This window comes from Mobula birostris, chromosome 10 (genome assembly GCF_030028105.1).
Source record: "Mobula birostris isolate sMobBir1 chromosome 10, sMobBir1.hap1, whole genome shotgun sequence".
NCBI classification, from domain to species: domain Eukaryota; kingdom Metazoa; phylum Chordata; class Chondrichthyes; order Myliobatiformes; family Myliobatidae; genus Mobula; species Mobula birostris.
Window position 1 is genome coordinate 5,200,691 of NC_092379.1, and position 20,759 is coordinate 5,221,449.

At 47.3% G+C, this 20,759-nt stretch overlaps 1 protein-coding gene across 2 annotated transcripts in view; it reads right to left on the minus strand.

Annotated features, from left to right (window-relative positions):
• Positions 1 to 939: 939 nt before the first annotated feature.
• slc1a5 (solute carrier family 1 member 5) overlaps positions 940 to 20,759 on the minus strand; it is a 37,414-nt gene continuing 17,594 nt past the window's right edge. For both annotated transcript variants that reach the window (XM_072269851.1, XM_072269852.1), the window contains 6 exons: positions 18,792 to 18,878; positions 13,263 to 13,429; positions 11,916 to 12,149; positions 9,992 to 10,186; positions 8,655 to 8,789; positions 940 to 5,084 (listed from right to left, as the gene is read on the minus strand). In XM_072269851.1, the coding sequence (XP_072125952.1) occupies positions 4,847 to 5,084; positions 8,655 to 8,789; positions 9,992 to 10,186; positions 11,916 to 12,149; positions 13,263 to 13,429; positions 18,792 to 18,878 (1,056 nt within the window). In that variant the 3' untranslated portion in view covers positions 940 to 4,846. The remainder of the gene's footprint in view (positions 5,085 to 8,654; positions 8,790 to 9,991; positions 10,187 to 11,915; positions 12,150 to 13,262; positions 13,430 to 18,791; positions 18,879 to 20,759) is intronic.

The window sequence follows — 20,759 nt, forward strand, 5'->3', positions numbered from 1 at the left end:
CGGAAATGCTGTCGCTGAAGGAGAAACGTCCTCAGGTCACACATCTGCCCCATTCTGATGTTTGGTCTGAACAACAGTTGAACCTCTTGACCATGCCTGCATGCTTTCCTGCATTGAGTTGCTGCATCTCGATTAGCTAATCAGATATTTGCATTAAGGAGCAGGTGTACCTAATAAAGTGCCCACTGAATGCATTTTCCACACAGTGGGGCCGAAGTTCCCTTGTAGGGAAGTCAGTTTAGTGAAGCTACTTCTCTGAAGATGTGGGCTTTTCCTTGTGTACACTGGGCACTTTAGAATCATTAGAAAATGATTCTAAAGAATGTGACAGTGTTTGCATCAGCTGGTACTTGATATGAGCATAAGGAAAAAGATTTCTTTAAAAATTTTCTCCTCTACTTCCTGAGGAGACTGAGGTCCTTTAATATCTGCCGGACGATGCTGAGGATGTTCTACGAGTCTGTGGTGGCCAGTGCGATCATGTTTGCTGTTGTGTGCTGGGGCAGCAGGCTGAGGGTAGCAGACACCAACAGAATCAACAAACTCATTCGTAAGGCCAGTGATGTTGTGGGGATGGAACTGGACTCTGACGGTGGTGTCTGAAAAGAGGATGCTGTCCAAGTTGCATGCCATCTTGGACAATGTCTCCCATCCACTACATAATGTACTGGGTGGGCACAGGAGTACATTCAGCCAGAGACTCATTCCACCGAGATGCAGCACAGAGCGTCATAGGAAGTCATTCCTGCCTGTGGCCATCAAACTTTACAACTCCTCCCTTGGAGGGTCAGACACCCTGAGCCAATAGGCTGGTCCTGGACTTATTTCATAATTTACATATTACTATTTAAGGTTCTATTACTATTTATTATTTATGGTGCAACTGTAATGAAAACTAATTTCCCCCGGGATCAATAAAGTATGACTATGACTATAAAATGACAGAAGACATTTTATTTTATTTATTTCAGTGTGCAGAAATGTATTTATTATTGAATGTTTTTGATGAGGATTTATTAACAAACATAAATTGCAAATCTCCTCACCACCTCACATGTCCATTTTCGACTTTGAGGGGCAGAATGGTATAATTAGAGCCCAACTAATTTTAATAGAGGCACACGCACACGCATACATACCCACGCGCATGCACACACGCACCATTCTGAACCGAGCACAAAAAGACAACATGATTCTCTGACAATCGCTCAAATCATATGACGCATTTGCCACGACGTGTAAATTTACAAAATACAAATGACAAATAAAGATTGAAAACAAATTTAGTGCTGTATTTTTAAAAAGTACACAAGACGTTACTGTACTCAATCAAACTGTGAAGAAAATATCACCTCCTTAAGTGAGGGAGAAGGGTCCCAGCATCAACGGAGGACTGTCCGAGTAGCCTGTGTGACTAGAGTCACACACGTATCAGCCACCGTTAACTCTCAAGCATCTTCATCAGGTTACAAGGACACTCGAGAGGGTGAGAGAGCAGCAGTAGTCAGAGCACTCCTTCCCAAACCGCCAAGGCCTCACAAATTTAAAACAGACAAATAAATCATGCAGCATGGATACAGGCTTCAAACGGTGGCCATTAACTTTAGACTTTGCACTCCTGGCCTACCCTGTACTTAGAGGGTATATATATATATATATGTATATATATATATATCTTGTATATCCTTATATCACAATACAATATCACTTGGCAACCTCTTGCCTCAACAATGACTTCAACACAATCAATTTCTACAGGACTATTACATCTTTAAACATATGGTTGCTGATTACGTATTTACCATTGCAATATAAACCTCTTCACTACCCAGTTTAGTGTTGGCCCACAGTTATTCCCTGTCACTGACTTTCCCCTTTCTTCGGCTCTCCCCGCACATTCAGCTATGAAACAATTTTACCTTTCCAACACTTTCTAGTCCTGACATTAGGTCGACAACCTGCAATGTCACTGCCGACGCATCCTTCACTGGCCTCGCCTCACCCACTGACCCCACCCCCTCCCCGAGTGTTCTGGCTTTAATGGCAACAACCAGGAGGCAGAGAGACGAGCTTCTCACCTCTGCTTCGTGTATTACATACAGTTCTCTAAGTAGACAACAGGCAGTGTTGTCAGTTGGGTTTGTGGGTACCTGTTTGGTGGTCCCTGTGTTGAAATTCCACAAACGTCAACTAAAAACGTCTTCTCTGTCTGCAGAGAGCAAGAACTTCAGGTTGTATACTGTACGATGGAACCAGCTGATATATATCCATGAAGGAATCTGGTTCTTTCAGCTAGACTTAAATAATCCAAACACCAGGAAATCTGCAGCTGCTGGAATTTCAAGCAACGCAGGTAAAAGTCGCTGGTGAACGCAGCAGGCCAGGCTGCATCCAATACCGTGTTACAAGAGCAAGAAAGGTTGCAACTTTCTCACTCATCACTTTCCTGTCCTTGATGGCAGATGACCATGTGTGTCTAACTAAAACTGTTGTTTGAGTTTTATTTATGATTACAGGCACAGTGACAGATCTGTGCTCCACCCACATATCATACAGCAAGACTCAAACCCACCTGTGTTATGACCCAGTGTTTTACATTCATCGATCCACGCCCCTAAAACTGAACTGCACATACACAATGGCAGTTTTAGTTAGAGGGTATATATATATATATATGTATATATATATATATCTTGTATATCCTTATATCACAATACAATATCACTTGGCAACCTCTTGCCTCAACACTATACCAAAGGAGCTGCAAGGCACTCCTTCCTTCCACCCTTGGGCAAGGTGATTGATGGGCATTGCGATGTGGGGAGGAAACCTCGCTGCCGATTGGTGCGTTGTGTTCAGGAACTTTGCCCACATTGGCTCAGATATAGGATCGAGGTTGACCGTGTTTCTTTACAGAATTGTTCCTGTAAAACTATCGACAAGCATTCAGGAACACCAACTGGCCGTAAAGCAGCATGGCCAACTCTCCTTAATCTCTATCCATGAAGATCGAGAGGGACACCATTCTGACCGGGTATTGGTGAAAGTCGTGGCACAGGCAAACACGCGGCATGCAAAAGAATTCCTAGAGGCGTGGCTTTCCGCAAACAATTCTGTAAACAGACACGTAGACCTCGATCCCGCTTATGAGCCGACGCGGGCAAAATTCCAGACCACAGCGCACAAAGTTCACCGCACAGCCAATCAGCCACGAGACTTCCTCCCTACATCTCAATTCAGTTTCCGTAATGATAACCAACCAGCGGGTTGAAAGGTGTATGAAGGCCAAGCATTCGGAGGACACACCACTGTTAGCAGTGCACTGATGATGTCTCCTTGTACGGAGAGGAAACGTCTGCAAGTAAATTGCCAAGATTGGAGAAGAACTCAACCTAACCAGTCCCTAATGTCTTGCAAAACCCTTCCTGTTCAGACAACAGACCATCTGAGTATCCACCATTTATCTGGCACCTTGTCTTTTATTCCTCAAGAGAAAGGCTGGAGCTTCTCTCTGGAAAATCTGTTTAGATTTTAAAGTCAGTCCGGTTATATTTCTATTTCTTGGAAGTTAAAAATGACAGAAACAATAATGCAAGTTCAATTGGTTGGAACCTCTTACCAACCATCTATTTACATTAGTAGCATTTTAAACTTCCGATGTGCTTATTGTCTCCAAAATTCCGCCACTTGCCTAAACATGAGAGGCGATTTACAGCAGCTAGTTACCCTACGAGCCCACAGGGCTTTGGGGTGTGGACGGAAATAGGAGCACACCTGGATGGGGGGAAGTTTCCATGTGCTTGCAGGGAGAACATGCAAACCCCACACAGACAGACAGTACCAGGAGGTAGGATTGAACTGGGATCATTAAGGCTGTGAGGCAGCAGCTCTATTAACTCTGGCAGGGACATCTTGGCCGGTGTTAACCACAGCCAATAAACTTCCACTTCCCTTAAATAATTCAGTGAGGGATGCTTCAAAGTGAAGAGATAAAGACATAAAATGCCCCCCCACCCCCAAACTCTCACGCCAGTGATAAAGAGCTGGACTGAGCTAAAACTTCAAAGATATAGACTACCCTAAGTATTAGAAAAAGTAAGGAAGTATTAGAAAAGCCAAAGAAAAACCATTCCACAGAATCTAGAAATCCGAGATTTTGAAAAATCAGAATGTTGCAAAAAGAAAACGTCAGGTCAGGCAGCATCTGTGGAGAGAAGAGGGTTAACATTTCTGAATTTTAATTGTTTCTCCGTCCACAGATGCTGACTGACCCGCTGTGTACTTCCGGCGTGATTAGCTTGTTCCAGCTACTAAGCCCGCCCCTGTTGGCTGCCCTGCCCCACAACCAGTGAGTTACACATTCAACGCAGCTGTGGTGACACGTACTACACGAGAAAGGGAGACGCCAAGAAAGCTGGGATGCAAGACTGGCAATCTCCCTCGCAGTTTTAACAAACTGCAGACCTTCTGGACACTCCAAGTACAGTCTGCTTTGGTTTTTTTTTTGGAGTCTGTAGAGATTAAAACCATCCTCAAGTCTTCTTTGTGCGCACACAAAGAGACAGCAAGTTCCATGCCTCAGCAGAATCCCCGGAGGCGAATGTGGAGATTGGGAGTCTCTGCTTTCTAGGCTGAGGGATGTGGATGAGGGACAGAGAGGAGCAGGAAGAGGGAGATAACATTGCATATTATCATTGGGTTCTCTCATGACCTTTATCACCCACTTCCTGTCTAAGTTTTAGTGGGAGTGTTCGCACATGTAGTCGGGAGAATCCATTGCATTTCCTTAGCACGAAGTTCTCAAGTATTTGTCCGGGATAGAAACTCTCTTTCACACATCGAAGCTTCACATCACTGACTCCTTCTCCAGCGAATCCTTGTGGCCTTCAAGGGACACCTTTACATCTTCCTTAATGAGGGGCGCCCCCTCCTCATCGGACTTCGCTGCCGCTGCCCCGTCCGCTTTCACTTCCGTGAGCTCCTCCACCTGAGGCCGTTTGGCCTTCTCCCTGTCAGCGTACGACTGCAGGAGGCCAGCCCCGAATGCGTCGCCTTCCACGTTGAGAACCGTGCAGGTGCGATCTCTGCATTGGTAAACGAAACCACAGAGGGTACAGGTCAGAGATGCCAATACAATAGAATAGTACAGCACAGTACAGGCCCTTCGGCCCACAATGTTGTGCCGACCCTCAAACCCTGCCTCCCATATAACCCCCCACCTTAAATTCCTGCATATACCTGTCTAGTAGTCTCTTAAACTTCACTAGTGTATCTGCCTCCACCACGGACTCAGGCAGTGCATTCCACGCACCAACCACTCTCTGAGTAAAAAACCTTTCTCTAATATCCCTCTTGAACCTCCCACCCCCTACCTTAAAGCCATGCCCTCTTGTATTGAGCAGTGGTGCCCTGGGGAAGAGGCGCTGGCTATCCACTCTATCTATTCCTCTTATTAGTTTGTACATCTCTATCATGTCTCCTCTCATCCTCCTTCTCTCCAAAGAGTAAAGCCCTAGCTCCCTTAACCTCTGATCATAATCCACTCCCTAAACCAGGCAGCATCCTAGTAAATCTCCTCTGTACCTTTTCCAATGCTTCCACATCCTTCCTATAGTGAGGCGACCAGAACTGGATACAGTACTCCAAGTGTGGCCTAACCAGATTTCTATAGAGCTGCATCATTACATCGCGACTCTTAAACTCTATCCCTTGACTTATGAAAGCTAACACCCCAAAAGCTTTCTTAACTACCCGCTCTATCTGTGAGGCTACTTTCAGGGATCTGTGGACATGTACCCCAAGATCCCTCTGCTCCTCCAAGGCGAGACTCGTAAGGCTCCCCTGGGACAACAGTGAACAACAACATCTGCCCCCGACCCGGCCCTCTGCATCTTCCTCCTGAACAGAGAGGAGACCGAAAGAAAGCAAGACAGAGAGGTAGCGGCGGAAACAAGAGAGGAGAGGGAGGGAAAAGGATGGGGGCAGAAAGCTTCCCCCATTGTTCCTGCACTGTGGTAGTCAGGGGATGCAAAATCTCTTCCCAGCTTCTATGTATTAATCAGATAACCTGACGGACCGATAGGTGATGTGATGACGTTGGGAAGAACATTATTTTTGTGTGGACTATGTCCCTCACCCTCCTTCAGCTTCCCACTGCAACACACACAAATTGGAGCCTACCCAGAATCCGAGGAGTTGCTGCTCCTTCTCCAAACGGAGGTGGGGGGGGCTCATCCTGGACTGCTCGACCTGTCCTAGACTGGTCGGGCTGAGGACAGTGTCGAAGACTGGCGAAGAATCCAGCGCAATATAAATCCTTTGTAGATATGGCAGATGGAGTTTAACCCAGTTAAGTGTGAGGCGTTGCACCTTGGTAGGGCAAATGCAAGGGGACGGGGCACTGTTAAGGGCAAGATCCGTAACTGTGCTGCTGAGCAGGGAGATGTTGGAATCCAAGTTTAGGGATACTTGAAAGTGGCTACACAGGTCAATAGGGTGGTTAAGAAGGCTTATGGAACACTCGTTTTTATTAGTCGAGGTATTGAGTAAAAAAGTGAAAATGTTGCAACTTTATAAAACTCTGGTTAGGCCACATCAGGAGTATTGCGTACAGTCCTGGTTGCCTCACTATAGGAAGGATGCTGAGGCTTTGAGGAGGGTGCAGAAGAGTTTTATCAAGACGCTGCCTGGATTAGAGGGTGTGTGCTATCACGAGAGGCTGGACAAACTTGGGTTGTTTTCTCTGGAGTGCCAGAAGCCAAGGGGAGATCTGATAGAGGTTTACAAGATTATGAGAGGCAGAGATAGAGTAGACAGGGAGTATCTGTCTCCCAGGGTTGAAATGTCTAACACCAGAGGGCATGCATTGAAGGTGAGAGGGGGCAGGTTCAAAGGGGATGTGAGGGGTAAGCTTATTTACTCAGAGAGTGGTGGATGCCTGGTATGATGATAGAGGCAAATAAATCATAGGCTTTTAAGAGACATTTAGATAGGCACATGGATATGAGGAAGATGGAGGGATGTGCAGGGAGGAGGGATTAGTGTTTGGGTGTTTTTGATTCACTTTTAGCTGGTTCAGCATGACACTGTGGGCTGAAGGGCCTTTTCTGTGCTGTACTGTCCTATAGATGTTCCCTGATGGGTTGAATTCCCAGTGACTGTCCCGGAGAGGGTGAAGAAAATAATCTCTAAAGTGGCTTCCGAGATTAAAGATTTGAGCTCGAGGTTTAGGAAGCTGTGGTTATTCTCAGGGCAAAGATAATATTAATGGAGCCATGTGAATGACTGATAAAAGAGAATTGAGGAAGTTGTTTCTATTAACAGGTGCTTGAAGGGGAAGGGAGGATATGATACTAAATTTGGGCAAGAAATGCAAGGGAGATAAAAGCAAATTTTTTTTTTAACTCTCTGATCAGTTAAGAACAGGGTGGAGTTAACTGAATCAGGACCTGCAGAGGGGAATTGAATGGTTACTTCTGAGAAAAGATGGTATTGGGGGGGCGGTTGCGGGGAGGGGGTGGGGGAGAACAGAAGGGGACTGATTGGCTTGTTCTACTATGACCCTTAGATGTACAACAGGGATGAGAAGAAGCTGTTTAAATATACTTGTGGGCACGTGGCCAAGTGGTTAAGGCATTGGACTAGCTACCTGATGGTCGTGAGTTTCAGCCAAGGGAACGTGTTGTGTCCTTGAGCAAGGCACTTAACCACACATTGCTCTGTGACGACACCGGTGCCAAGCTGTATGGGTCCTAATCCCCTTCCCTTGGACAACATTGGTGTTGTGGAGAGGGGAGACTTGCAGCATGGGCAACTGCTGGTCTTCCATACAACCTTGCCCAGGCCTGCACTCTGGAGAGTGAAGACTTTCCAGGCGCAGATCCATGGTCTCGCAAGACTAACTTTATATTTGAAGACACAAACAGATGAGATTATGGCATAGCAGGAGAATTAGGGCTGTGAGTAAAAAACAGGTAGTCCACAACCAGATAGTCTCCTCCCTGCATTGGAGAGGGTTCACGAGGAAGATCCCGGGAATCAAAGGGTTAACGTGTGAGGCGTGCTTGACGGGTCTGGGCCCGTACTCGCTGGAGTTTAGAAGAACGAGGGGCGAGGAGAACGAGGAAGAACGATGGGGGAGGTGGTGGGTCAATCTCATGGAAACCCAGTGAATATTGAAAGGCCTTGATAGCCTGGGAGAGAGGATATTTCCTATAGTGGGGGTGTCTGGGACCAGCGGGCACAGCCAGAAGGACGTCCCTTTAGAACAGAGATGAGGCAGAATTTGCCGGGGAGTGGTGAATCTGTGGAATTTATTGCCACAGATGGCTAAGGAGACCAAGTCATTGGGTATGTAGATTCTTGATTAGTAAGGATGTCAAAGGTTACGGGGAGAAGGCAGGAGAAAGGAGTTGAGATGGAAAATGAATCTGCCATGATAGAATGGCAGAACTGACTTGATGGGCCAAATGGCCTGATTCTGCTCCTATGTCTTATTGGTCTCCTGCATCTGTTTCATAGGTTCTTATCACCACCATCTGGATGGGTGGACAATGCCATTATCCAACAGGGCATTCGATGTGACGGCTGGACTTAAATGCCCGCGCAATCGTTCTTTGATGGAGTTGGAGACACGGGAAGGACAAACGACTTACACTATCCAGTCGACAGCAAGGATCAGCGAGATCTCGCTCGTGGGCAATCCCACCGCCTCCAAGATGATGGCGAGCGTCAGGACGCCTCCCGCCGGAATGCCAGCAGCCCCCACGCTCGAAGCGGTGGCGGTCACCCTGTGGAAGGAAGCAATCACCCACCCGCGTTAGAATGCACAGGCGCAAGACCCAAGTCATCAGCCCCAGGCTTCACCGCGCGTTCTCGCTCAAGCACCGGGAGTGACCCAACATAGACTGAGGTACAGCACCACCTCAAAATGATAGAAACACGCGGAGAAGGATTAGCAGGAGTCAGCCATTTGGCCCTTCAAATCTGCTACCCCATTCAATGAGATAATGGTCGATCCAGACCCAGGTCCACCCACCTGCCTCTTCCCCATAACCTTTAATTCCTCTACTAGGCAAAAATCCAGCAAACAGTGCCTCAAATATATTTTTATGAGGTATCTGCTACTACTTCCCTGGGAAGAGAATTCCACAGATACACTCAACATCATCATTTTGTGCCCTGTTGTATGACATGGGCAATCATGGTCTTTTTGGCCATGATTGTCCTTGGCAAATTTTTCTACATTAGAGGTTTGCCATTGTCTTCTTCTGGGCAGTGTCTTTACAAGGTGGGTGACCCCCCCCCAGCCATTATCAATACCCTTCAGAGGTTGTCCGCTTGGCGTCAGTGGTCGCATAACCAGGACTTGTGATCTGCACCGGCTGCTCATACGACCATCCACCACCTGCCCCCATGGCTTCACATGACCCTGATCAGGGGGCGAAGCAGGTGCCACACCTTGCCCAAGGGTGGCCTTGGGTAAGGCGTCTGATCGCCCTGGGCCCGTACTCATTGGAGTTTAGAAGATTGAAGTGGGATCTCATTGAAACCTATGGAATGTTGAAAAGGCCAGAGAGTGGACATGGAGAGGAAGTGCGGGACCAGAGGGCACAGCCTCAGAATAGAGATGAGAAAGAATTTCTTTAGCCAGAGGGTGGCGAATCTGTTCAATTCATCACCAAGGATGGCTGTGGAGGTTTATTTAAGGCAGAGGTGATAGGTTCCTGATTAGTCAAGGTTGCGGGGAGAAGGCGGGAGAATGGGGTTGAGAGGATTAATAAACAGTCACGATTGAATGGCGGAGCAGACGATGTGCTGAATGGCCTAACTCTGCTCCTGCATCGTGGCGCGAGCGTGCAAACTCCCTGCGAACCGTGGCAGGGCCCGACCTGGATGTTAAAGATGGCGGAGTGAAATGTCACCACCCCACCTGAGGCACTGAGACAACAACCCACTCCCCAAAGCGCGGCGCCAAGTGAATGCTACTCACAGTATGGTGATGATCTGCACAAAGTCGAGGGTGACGTTGTTGAGCTGGGCTATGAACACCGTGGCGACGCTCTGGAAGAGGGCCGCGCCGTCCATGTTCACGGTCGCGCCGATCGGCAGAATAAACCGGCTGATTTGTTTGCTCACGCCGTTGTTTTCTTCCACGCACTTCATCATGAGGGGCAGTGTGGCGGAACTGGGGGCAAAAGGGGAGAAAGGGCGTTGTTAGTGAGATGAAAACGTCAAAAGCTCTCACTGCTGCCACCAAAGAGGAGGTACAGGAGCTTGAAGAACCACACTTCATATGTCATGAACAGACTCTTCCCTTCTTCTGCCCATCAGCTTTCAGACTGGTCAACAAACCCATGAGCCCAGTCTCACTATTCCTCGTCTGCTCTGCTTATTATCCATCTTCTATATTGTAACTTATCGTTATTTGTTATGTCTGCCCTGTACAGTCGCCAGGAAACAACAAAGTTCACGGTGAATGTCGGTGACCGTAAACCTCATTCCGATCGTGACTTAATTCTGATTCTGAACAATTCCGTTGGTAGAACAACATTACAGTACCCGAAAGGCCATTCCACCCCCAGTGATCACAAGGTATAGGAGTAGCATTAGGCCATTTGGCCCATTGCATCATGGCTGATTTACTATCCCTAACCCTGTCTTAGGACCATAAGACACAGGAGCAGAATTGGACTGTTTTGACCCATTAAGTCAGCTCGGCCATTCCATCATCCATCTCAATCGCTTTCCCCTGCCTTCTCCCAGTAACCTTTGACACGCTGACCAATCAAGAACCTGTTCCCCTCTGTTTAAAATCTACACAATGACTTGGCCTCTGCATCCACCTGTGGCAATGAATTCCAGAGGGTCCCCACCAAGAAATTCCTCCTCAGTTCTGCTCTAAAGACGTCCTTCCATTCCGAGGCTGTGCCCTCCAGTCCAAGCCCCTCCCACTATCGGAATCGCCCTCTCCACGTCCACCCTATCCAGGACTTTCCTCACTCAATAGGTTTCCGAGGGAAGAAGTTAACCGCTTCCTCTGCCATCTCACTCCATACGCTGACCACTCTCCGGGTGAAAATCCTGCCCCTCAGGTCCGCATTAAATCTCTCCCCTCCCACCTTAAACCTGTACCCTATCATTTTAATCCCCTTTCCCCAGAAAAAAAAGACTTCGCCATTTCTCTGTTCCTCATGCTTTCTTCACCTCTTTAAGGTCACCCCCTCCGTCTCCTGTCTCCGAAGTCCCAGCCTGTCCAACGTCTCTCCATAAGGTCCCTTAGAATGTTGTACCAACCTGGATGACAACCTCTACTAAATAGCCTCTTCCTGTCGTCCAAATCCCTCTATTAGCTTCATATTTACATGTTTATCTAAAAAGCCCCAAACTGCCTGCTTCCACTGCTACCCCCGGCAACCCGTTCCTGAGCGGGCACGCCTTTGATAAGGCAAACCGAATCTTAGTTGAAGAGATTACTTTATTTTTATTGACATGCAGCGTGGAAGGTGCCCTTTGAGCTGTGCCCACCTCCAACCCCTTCCGATTTAATCCCAGCCTAATCACGGGACAATTTACAATGACCAATTAGCCTACTAACCGGTAGGTCTTTGGACTGTGGGAGGAAACCGGGGCGCCCGGGGGAAACCCACGCGGTCACGGGGAGAACGTACAAACTCCTTACAGCCAGCGGTGGGAATTGAACCCGTATCGCTGGCACTGTAAAGCGTTGAGTTAACCGCTAGGCTACCGCAATGTTCTACGTTCCTCGCTGTTGCCAGAGGCTTCCTGTGCGCATAAAAGCCCTGCTTTCCCACTGCAGAGGTTAGCTATGCTTCCAAAAGCTGGTACAAATGCCTCAGGCCTCCCAGACAAGACGAAAACAGGGCACGCTAGCTCAGCCTGCCTCTCCAACCTACCTGGACGCGGTTCCGAAGGCAGTGGCCAGGGCCGTGAAGATGCCCCAGAAGAACGAATAGGGATTCTTACGGGTGAAGACGAAGTAGATCAAGGGCAGCACGATTAACCCGTGAATCACATGCCCCATGATGCAGCTGCAGATGTACTTCCCAAGGCTGGTGAAGAGCAACAAGACATTCTCCATCTCCGCAATCTTGCCTGCAACCAGGAACATGATACCGAAAGGAGCATACCTGGACGAAGAGAGGGTTGCATTATCGATACCGTAACACGTGCAGAGGTACAGAGAAACGACAAAGTTCGCAGGCCAGCATATTACACCACGCCCATACTTTGGAGTGTTTGATCACTCTGAGCCTGTACTCACTGGAATTTAAAAGAATGAGGGGGCAATCTCATTGAAACCTTTTAAACATTGAAAGGCCGAGCTAGACTGGACATGGTGAAGATGGTCCCTATTGTGGGGGAGTCTAGGATCAGATGGCCCCGCCTCAGAATAGAAGAACGTCCCTTTAGAACAGAGATGAGGAGGGATTTCTTCAGCCAGAGGGCGGAGAGTCGGAGGAATTAATTGCCACGGACCCCTGTGGAGGCCAAGCCATTGGGCGTATTTAAAACGGAGGTCGACAGGCACTTGATTAGTCGGGGTATCAAAGGTTACGGGGAGGAGGGAGGAGAATGAGGTTTTGAGAGAGATGGTCAATCAACCGTGATGGAACGGCGGAGCAGACCTGATGGGCCGAATGGCGAAATTCTGCTCATATGTCTGATGGGCAGCGATTTCAAAGGGACAAGGGGATTTATGGTCAAGGTGCTGAGTGGGCAACCTGCTGGTGACGGACCCAAGGCTCCTGTACCCCCTCCCTAATGGCAGCTGCGGGAAGAGAGCGCGGCCAGGACGGTGGGGCTCCTTGATGATGGAGGCTGCTTTCTTATGGCAGCGCTCCTTATAGATGTGCTCAATGGTGGGGGGGGCTTTTCCTCTGATGCACTGGGCCGTGTCCACGACACCTGTTTAGGCTTTTCCATCCATGGACATTGGTACTTTCACACTGGGTTATGGTGCAACCAGTCAGGATACTCTCCACTGTGCATCTACAGACATCCGTCAAGGTGGGGGATGACATGCCGAAATTGCATGGGAGTTTTTTATTTTTACAAGATTGGATGAACTGATGGTCAAGTACTGCTCATATGTCTTAAGATAGTGATTTCAATGGGGGGGGGGGGTCCAAGATGCCAAGTGGGCAACTTCTGCTCGTACGGTTCTGTAGATCACACAGACATGCTGTCCTCCCTGCACAACGATACCAAAACCGGTGGGAAAACCATGACAGCCCACTCACCACATGATCCACGAGACCAGGATCATGGTGGCCTCGTTGAAGGAGCTGAAGAACTGGATCAGGTTCTCCCCCTCTGGCCCGAGCTTACGCAGGGCGATTCCGAAGAAGATGGCGAAGACCACCAGCCCCAGGATGTTCATTCCGTCTACCGTGGCGGGAACGGGAATCTGGGGCGAAGCCGCGACAGTGGAAGGAAGAGAGAAATAATGCATCTCATTAGTACGATCCACGTCCTCGGGAATTCCCAAAGCATTTCCCGCAGCGTGGTCACAGTAGGAAACATAACAGCACATTTACATACAGCAAGCTCCCGTTAACTGCAAAATGTTAATAACCAGATAACCGGTTTCACAAAACTAATACTTTATACTTGATAACAGAGACATATTCCCAAAGAAAGCGCTCAAACCATTCTAGTTCAAAGTTCAAAGTAAATTTATTGTCAAAGTACGTATACATCATCATATACAACCCTGGGATTCATTTTCTTGCGGGCATTCAGAGATATAACAGGATTAATGAAAAAAAACACCAACAATCAGTGTGCAAAAGAGCAAATGCACAAAAATAAATAAATAATGCTGAGAATATGAGTTGTAGAGACCTTGAGAGCAGCTCCATAGGTTGTGGAGTCAGTTCAGTGTTGGGGTGAGTGAAGTTACCCACACCGGTTCGGAAACCCGATGGCCGAGGGGTAATAACTGTTCCTGAACCTGTTGGTGTGGGACCTGAGACTCCTGGACCTCCTTCCCGATGGAATCAGGGAGAAGAGAGTACGACCTGGGTGGTGGGGGAACCCTGATGTTGGATGGCAGCACTCCATGTAGATGTGCTCAGCGGTGGAAAAGGATTTTCCTGTGATGGGCTGGGCTGCGGCCGCCACATCTTTCTAGGCTTTTCCATTCCTTGGCATTGGTGTTTCTGTACTGGGCCAATGTGCAGCCAATCAGGATACTCTCCACTGTGCATCTATAGAAGTTTGTCAAGGTGGTAGATGACGTGCCAAATTTTCTAAGAGAAATTGCAGGGCAATTTTTACTTTTACAAAATTTTTCCTTCCTTGGGTGTTTCTTGGGATGCAACAATTATGTGCTTCCATTCCAAGCAGTGGATTTGGAGACGGTTGAGGTGGCAAGGATTATCGGTAGACTACCCATACACTTGCCCCTCCAATAACCTTCAACCTCAGTTGCAGCAGGGTCTGAGATTCCCCACAGTTGGGGTGGGAGTTTCTTGGGGAGGCAAGTTTCGGGTATTTTATGCCGCCATTTTAGCTGGTCGGATCCCCAGAGTACAATTCAAGCCCCCCCCGCCCCCACCTAGAAAGCAGCAAATCTTGGTTTCTATTCTCTTCCCAAAGAGATGGATTGGACATGTGATGAGGCCAACGCCATCGTCAAGACAGCACCTCATTGGACCCCTGAAGGACGGAGGAAATGCAAAGGCAATTTGGCACCGTGCCACAGAGACAGAAACGAGGACTCTGAACCAGACCTGGAGCACAATAGAGAAGATGGCCAAGGACAGACACAGATGGCAGAACTTCGTCGCCACCCTACACGCCTATGGCGCCAACGGGCAGCAAGCAAGTAGTAACGTCTCTCTGCATCCACTGACCTGCCTATATCCTTTAGCGAAAGCAAGCTGAAATTATATTCGGTTAAAATGCTGGGACTCTGCGGGGAAGTGAAAGAGACTTCGGAATAAGCTGATCCAAGTTAAGAAAACAACAGTGCGTTCAAAAAGAAAGTTTGTTTCCGTGTGAGCTGTGGAAGGACAAAACCAGAGGAGGTGGCAACTTATTCCCAAGATAGTTATTATGTCAAAAAAAAGGCTGCTATCTTAGGGTGGTAGTTATACAGCACGGGAACAGGCCCTTCAGCCCAACTGGTGAATGATAGCCCCACCCAACCTAGTCCCATTTATTAAGGTTTGGTCCATAACCTTCCAAACATTTCCAATCCGGGTATCCGTCCAACTTTTTAAAAAGTCTATTATTTTGACTGCTTTATAATAGGCAAGATGCCGCCAGCGACCAATGTGACTAATGGCGACGCCCTGCAGACAGTTCCCAAAACAACTACTTCTCCTTCTTTTGAATATACATCTGCTACTAATCTGTACGCAATTGGAGCCCGTAATTTACATTTTGATCATGTGTTTTTGGGCTGACTGAGCGACCTGGTGCTTTTGCTCTCTCTAAGGGAACTCGGCATGGTCAACAGCGAGGTTGAGAGCAGGGGTGTGCAGCCTAATGGCAGAGCATGAACCCATGATCGACTCCAATTCCCAGCCAACTCGCCAATTAAAGCATTGAGTAAGATTGAACTCAACAAGGATGACAGCGGAAGGCGAGCGGGTGTTCAGCGCCATCGGCCTGCATTTAGCTCGTCTTCCTCTCCCTCTCTGCTGCTGGAGGAAGGGGTAGGAATCTTGGGTCTTGGGCGAGGTTTGATCAACATGGTTTGTGGATTGAACACTTCAGTTCACGTTATGTGTTTCTGGTTTCCCCTTTTATATCGTTACTTTGTGCGATTTTGATCGGGGCGGACTGGCTCTGCGGCCGGCAGTCAACGAATGACACAGCGCTCAACTGATCTGAACTGAACCCTCCTGGACTGTTTCAAGGACTCTGTGGTTTGATATTTAACATTCTGTACGTTATTCAACTCAATTTTTGCCATTTGCACAATATAGTCTTTTTTTTGCACATTGGGTGTTTAATATTTTCTTTGAATGTGTTCCATGGCGTTTCTTTGTTTCGTGACTGTCTGTGGGAAGACAAATCTCAGGATTGTCTACTGTGTACATATTTCGATAATAAATGTAAATTTGAATCTCTAACCTCTTCTTCTGGTCACTTATTCCACATACACACCACCATTTGTATAAAAGTAAAGTTGCCTCTGAAGTTCCTAGTAAATCATTTCCACCACACATCAGGCTTATGCCCCAGAGCTCTGATACCCCCTGGGAAAATGTTTCATTCACCTTGTCTATTCCCCTCATGCTTTTATACACCTCTATAAGATCACCTCTTGGTCTCCTACTCTCCAAGAAATAAAGTCCCAGTCTGCCCAACTTCTCCGGACATCCCTGCAAATCCTTCAATAGCAAACTGATGGGGTATAGACGGGGCTCGTCAACCATGGTTGGCAGTTCATCTAGGAGAAGGAAAGGTCTGATCTCAAACCTCCGCTGCCAGAAGTTCCCAACCTGGAGTCCACACAGTTGGCTCACGTAGTGGTAGGGGTCCATGGCAGAACAAAAAGGTTGGGATCCCTGGCTTGAGGTGAGAGGGGAACGATTTAAATCTTCTTTATGCAGAGGATGGTGCATAATGTATGTGGAACAAGCTGCCAGAGGCAGGTATGATAACGATGCTTAGAAGACGATTGGATGGGTACAGGAATAGGAAAGGTGTTGAGGGATGGTAGGGTGTATTCTGGAGTTAGGGTATATAGTAAATATTAATTTCAACAGCAACAAGTCTTCAAACTTGAATATGGATTGTAGATTAAATTTAAAATGGAGCTCGGTCTTCCTGGAGCTGCATTCTAGAGTAAATGGCAGACCAGGAAACACCAATTGACTGAGACGTCTGCGTATGCATGAATGCAAACAACATCCATTGCATGAATCTGACTCGAGAGTCAACAGACATCAGGAATATTATAATTAACTCAAAAGAAGTATGATGAAATCATCCTGTTAGCTTTGCTCTTTAACGTATAAAAATGTGTTGAAATGTTGGCTTGGGGAGCCTTTCTCTTGAGGAACTCCAATGGCTGTCAGCTTGTGTGTGTGTGTGTGTGTGTGTGTGTCCATCCTGAACAGTGACTTTTCTATCTACCAGCTGCATCTCTCTGGTGACTTCAGTCACAGTCACGACAAGGGATACGAGCCAAATGAGGGGAAACAGGACTAGCTTTGATGGTCATCTTGGCCAGCATGGACTAGGTGGGCCAAGGGTTTGCTTCCATGCTGTATGATTCTCTGACTCAATGAGGAAATGACAATATATTTCCAAGTCACAACGCGATGATGATAAATGGAGCTAACGTTTTGGCAGCAGCATGGTGTGTCAGTAAACTAGGCTGTTCTTCTCCTGGATGCCACTGAGGTTCCTGAGTGGTATTCAGGCTGCACTCACCCAGGGAAGTGGGGATTATTCCATCATAGCTCTGACTTCTGCCTTTCTGATGGTCGAAAGGACCAGAGAGTCAGATGACGAGTTACTTGCTGTGCGGTCGGGTCCCCAGCCTCCGATCTGCTCGCAAAGTGGAGACACTTGTGTAAAAGTCCAACTTAGATTTGGATCACAACTCAACAACTTAAGCCTGAAGGCATGTGTCTATACTGCAGGGACTCCACATGTAATTTCCATTACTCTATGACTCTATAACCTCTTGCACTTTTGCACTAGGCGGAGTATAAGATATTTTCCTTTTAGTCATTACCCGTACGTCAATACTTGACTGCAGGCTTAAGGAAGTGCCACACCTTGGGACTGCCGCATTTTGGACAGGCTGTTCCTCAAATGAAATATTATCTTTACTCACAGAAAAATGCAACACAGAAACAAGACCTTCGGCCCATCCTGTCTGTGCAGAAACATTTAAACTGCGTACTCCCATCGACCGGCACTGGGACCACAGCCCTTTATCATCCCACGTACCTATCCAAACATCTCTCAAAACGTTGAAATCGAGCTCGCATGCACCACTTGTGCTGGCAGCTCATTCCACACTCTCATGACCCTCTGAGTGAAAAAGTTTCCCCTCCGGTTCCCCTTAAGTTTTTCATCTTCCAACCTAGTAGTACCACTTAACCACAGTGGAAAAAGCCTGCTTGCATTTACCCTACCTATACCCCTGATAATTTTGTATACCTCTATCAAACCTCCCCTGAATCTTCTACATTCTGAGGAATAAAGTCCTAACCTATTTAATCTTTACTTATAACTCAGGTCCTCAAGTCTTGGCAACATTCTTGTAAATTTTCTCTCAACTCTTCCAACCTTATTCACATCTTTCCTGTATGGAGATGGCCAAAACTGCACACAATACTCTAAATTAGGCCTTACCAATGACTCACATAATGTCCCATCTCCTGTACTCAGTACACTGATTTACGAAGGCCAGTGCGTCAAAATCTTCCTTTACAACCCTATCCGCCTGTGACGCCACGGTCAATGGATTATGGACCTGTATTCTCAGATTCTTCATGGATGCACGTTGAACTTGCGAGGTTCTTTTCATCATGCGTACAGCTGAGAAGCAGCTATCATTCTGGGACGTCCAAACTAGGGAAAACGACCGACTTTGGTGTCTTCACCAACATTTCCCTCTACAAACAGCGACAAATAAATTCTTCATATCACACCACTCTGTGAGATCTTGCTGTGCAAATCTGCTGCCACATTTACCTTTTAACCCGGCGGTGATAATGCCTTAAGTTGTGGGTTGTAGGTGCTATATAAATGCAAAAAAGTTCTGCAGGTATATTGGCTCTGTTTTCCCCACTCACCTTTAACTCTTCGATGGTCACGTTAATTCTTCCAAACTCATCGGTGACATTCTTCATAATTGCTATAGTCCTGTAATTTGTGGCGTACTGGGGAAGAAAAAAAGAGGGTTCATGGACGAGGAACTAGATAAAAACATGTTCACATACAATAATCTTCACCACATTTGTTGTTAAATTTTTAACATGTTCAACATACAAGAAATATGTTCAATGTACAATAATCTTCATCATATTTGTTGTTAAATCTTTACTAGTTCCTAAACATTTGTAATGAAAGAAATTCTTTTGTTATCCTTACATTTGATTTCAGTCCCACAGTAGGATTGTCTCTTAACTATATCTAGAAATAGCCCAGGAACCTCTCCATTAAGGTAAAATTAAGGGAGTTAATAAATATTTCAAGACTTATCAGTGACAACTTCACTTCCACGAGCCAAACATTTACCTCAAAACCTCTCCAATAATCTGAATTTGGTGAGAACGCTTTACAGTGACCTGGGTTCAATTCCCGCCTCCGTCTGTAAGGAGTTGGTACATTCTCCCAGTGATTGCGTGGGTTTCCTCCGGGTGCTCCGGTTTCCTCCCACAGTCCAAAGACGTATTGGTCAGTAGGTTAATTAGTCATTGTAAATTGTCCTGTGGTTAGGCCAGGGTCAAATCGGTGAGCTGCTGGGTGACTCGGCAGGAAGGGCCTATTCTGTGCTGTTTTGGTGATAGATTTCTCCCATCGAAACCCACATCCCCCATCAAGTAACTCTCCAATGAAGAGATCTACATAAATCTGAGAATCAGTTGCTAATATTGTCACTGTTTTTCAGCCTTAGGAGTTGTTGGCTGGGGCCTGGCCAGACGGCTGAGCCAGACAAACTTGTCCCAAACCTGAATGTTTTCATGGAAGCATGCAGCCAGTTCCAAGACACACTGTTGAATCTCACTGGTGAAGTGAACTGCCTGTTACGCTGCTGGTATTTTGGGAACCAATGGAGGTCTTACAGCTCCTTCATCAGGTCAGTAGCTTCCTCTCAGTTTTCACTCCTCTCAGACGTGCAAGTCCAGAGTGGAGACTCAGAATACTGTCACACTCGGATGTAGAAGGAGTCTTCATTGCTGTTTCCGTAACAGTTTTGTTTGATCAGTCAGGGTTGTCAGCCCTGAGATGAAACCTTGAACCTGGAGGACTGGTGGACCACTCTGAGTCTGGCCTCTACCCTTTGACCTGTTTGACATGGGTGACCCTACCAAGAGCCAAAGCATAAAGCCCCGACTCCAACCAATATCGCTCTCTGGGTCATTGAGGCAAACCTCCAACCCCAATGACAAGGTCCTCTTGGAGGGAATTCCATTGGGTTTGGGCTTTATTTGTTTGTGGAGACGCATAGCGGAATAGGCTCTTCCATCTCCCCCCTCCCCCTTCGAGTCGTGCTGCCCAGCAATCCCCCCATTTAATCCTAGCCTTTTACAATGACCAACTGGGAACTGACCCCGGGTCGCCGGCACTGTAAAGCGCTGTGCTGACCACTACGCTACTGTGATGCCCAGTTGGGTGGTCTGCTTCTGAACTGAGAGACTGGCTGAGCCAGTTTAAAAGTCATTTGAAGGTCAGGCACTCTAAGAAACTAGGGAGACAAGTCACAGACATACAGCAGAGAAACAGGGCCTTCAGCCCATCAGTTCCCTGCTGAGCATCAATTCACACCCATTTACACTTAACCCATTTTTAGTCTCCTCACATTCCCTTCAACAGCCTCAGATTTTACCACTAAGATATTTTATTGTAATTTACAGTAAACTATCACCACAGTGAGCTGGGGTGTATAGAGTGTCCAGGGAGGGGTAGCACCTCTGGCGAAGGGGCTTGTTGTGTCCATTCTGGGGCAGCTCCCTCACCTTTGGTCCCCACCGGACACTCCGCTCTCACCTGTGGCTCCAAGTAGCCGTCTGCATGCGACAGCGGCCACCCCTCCGCCG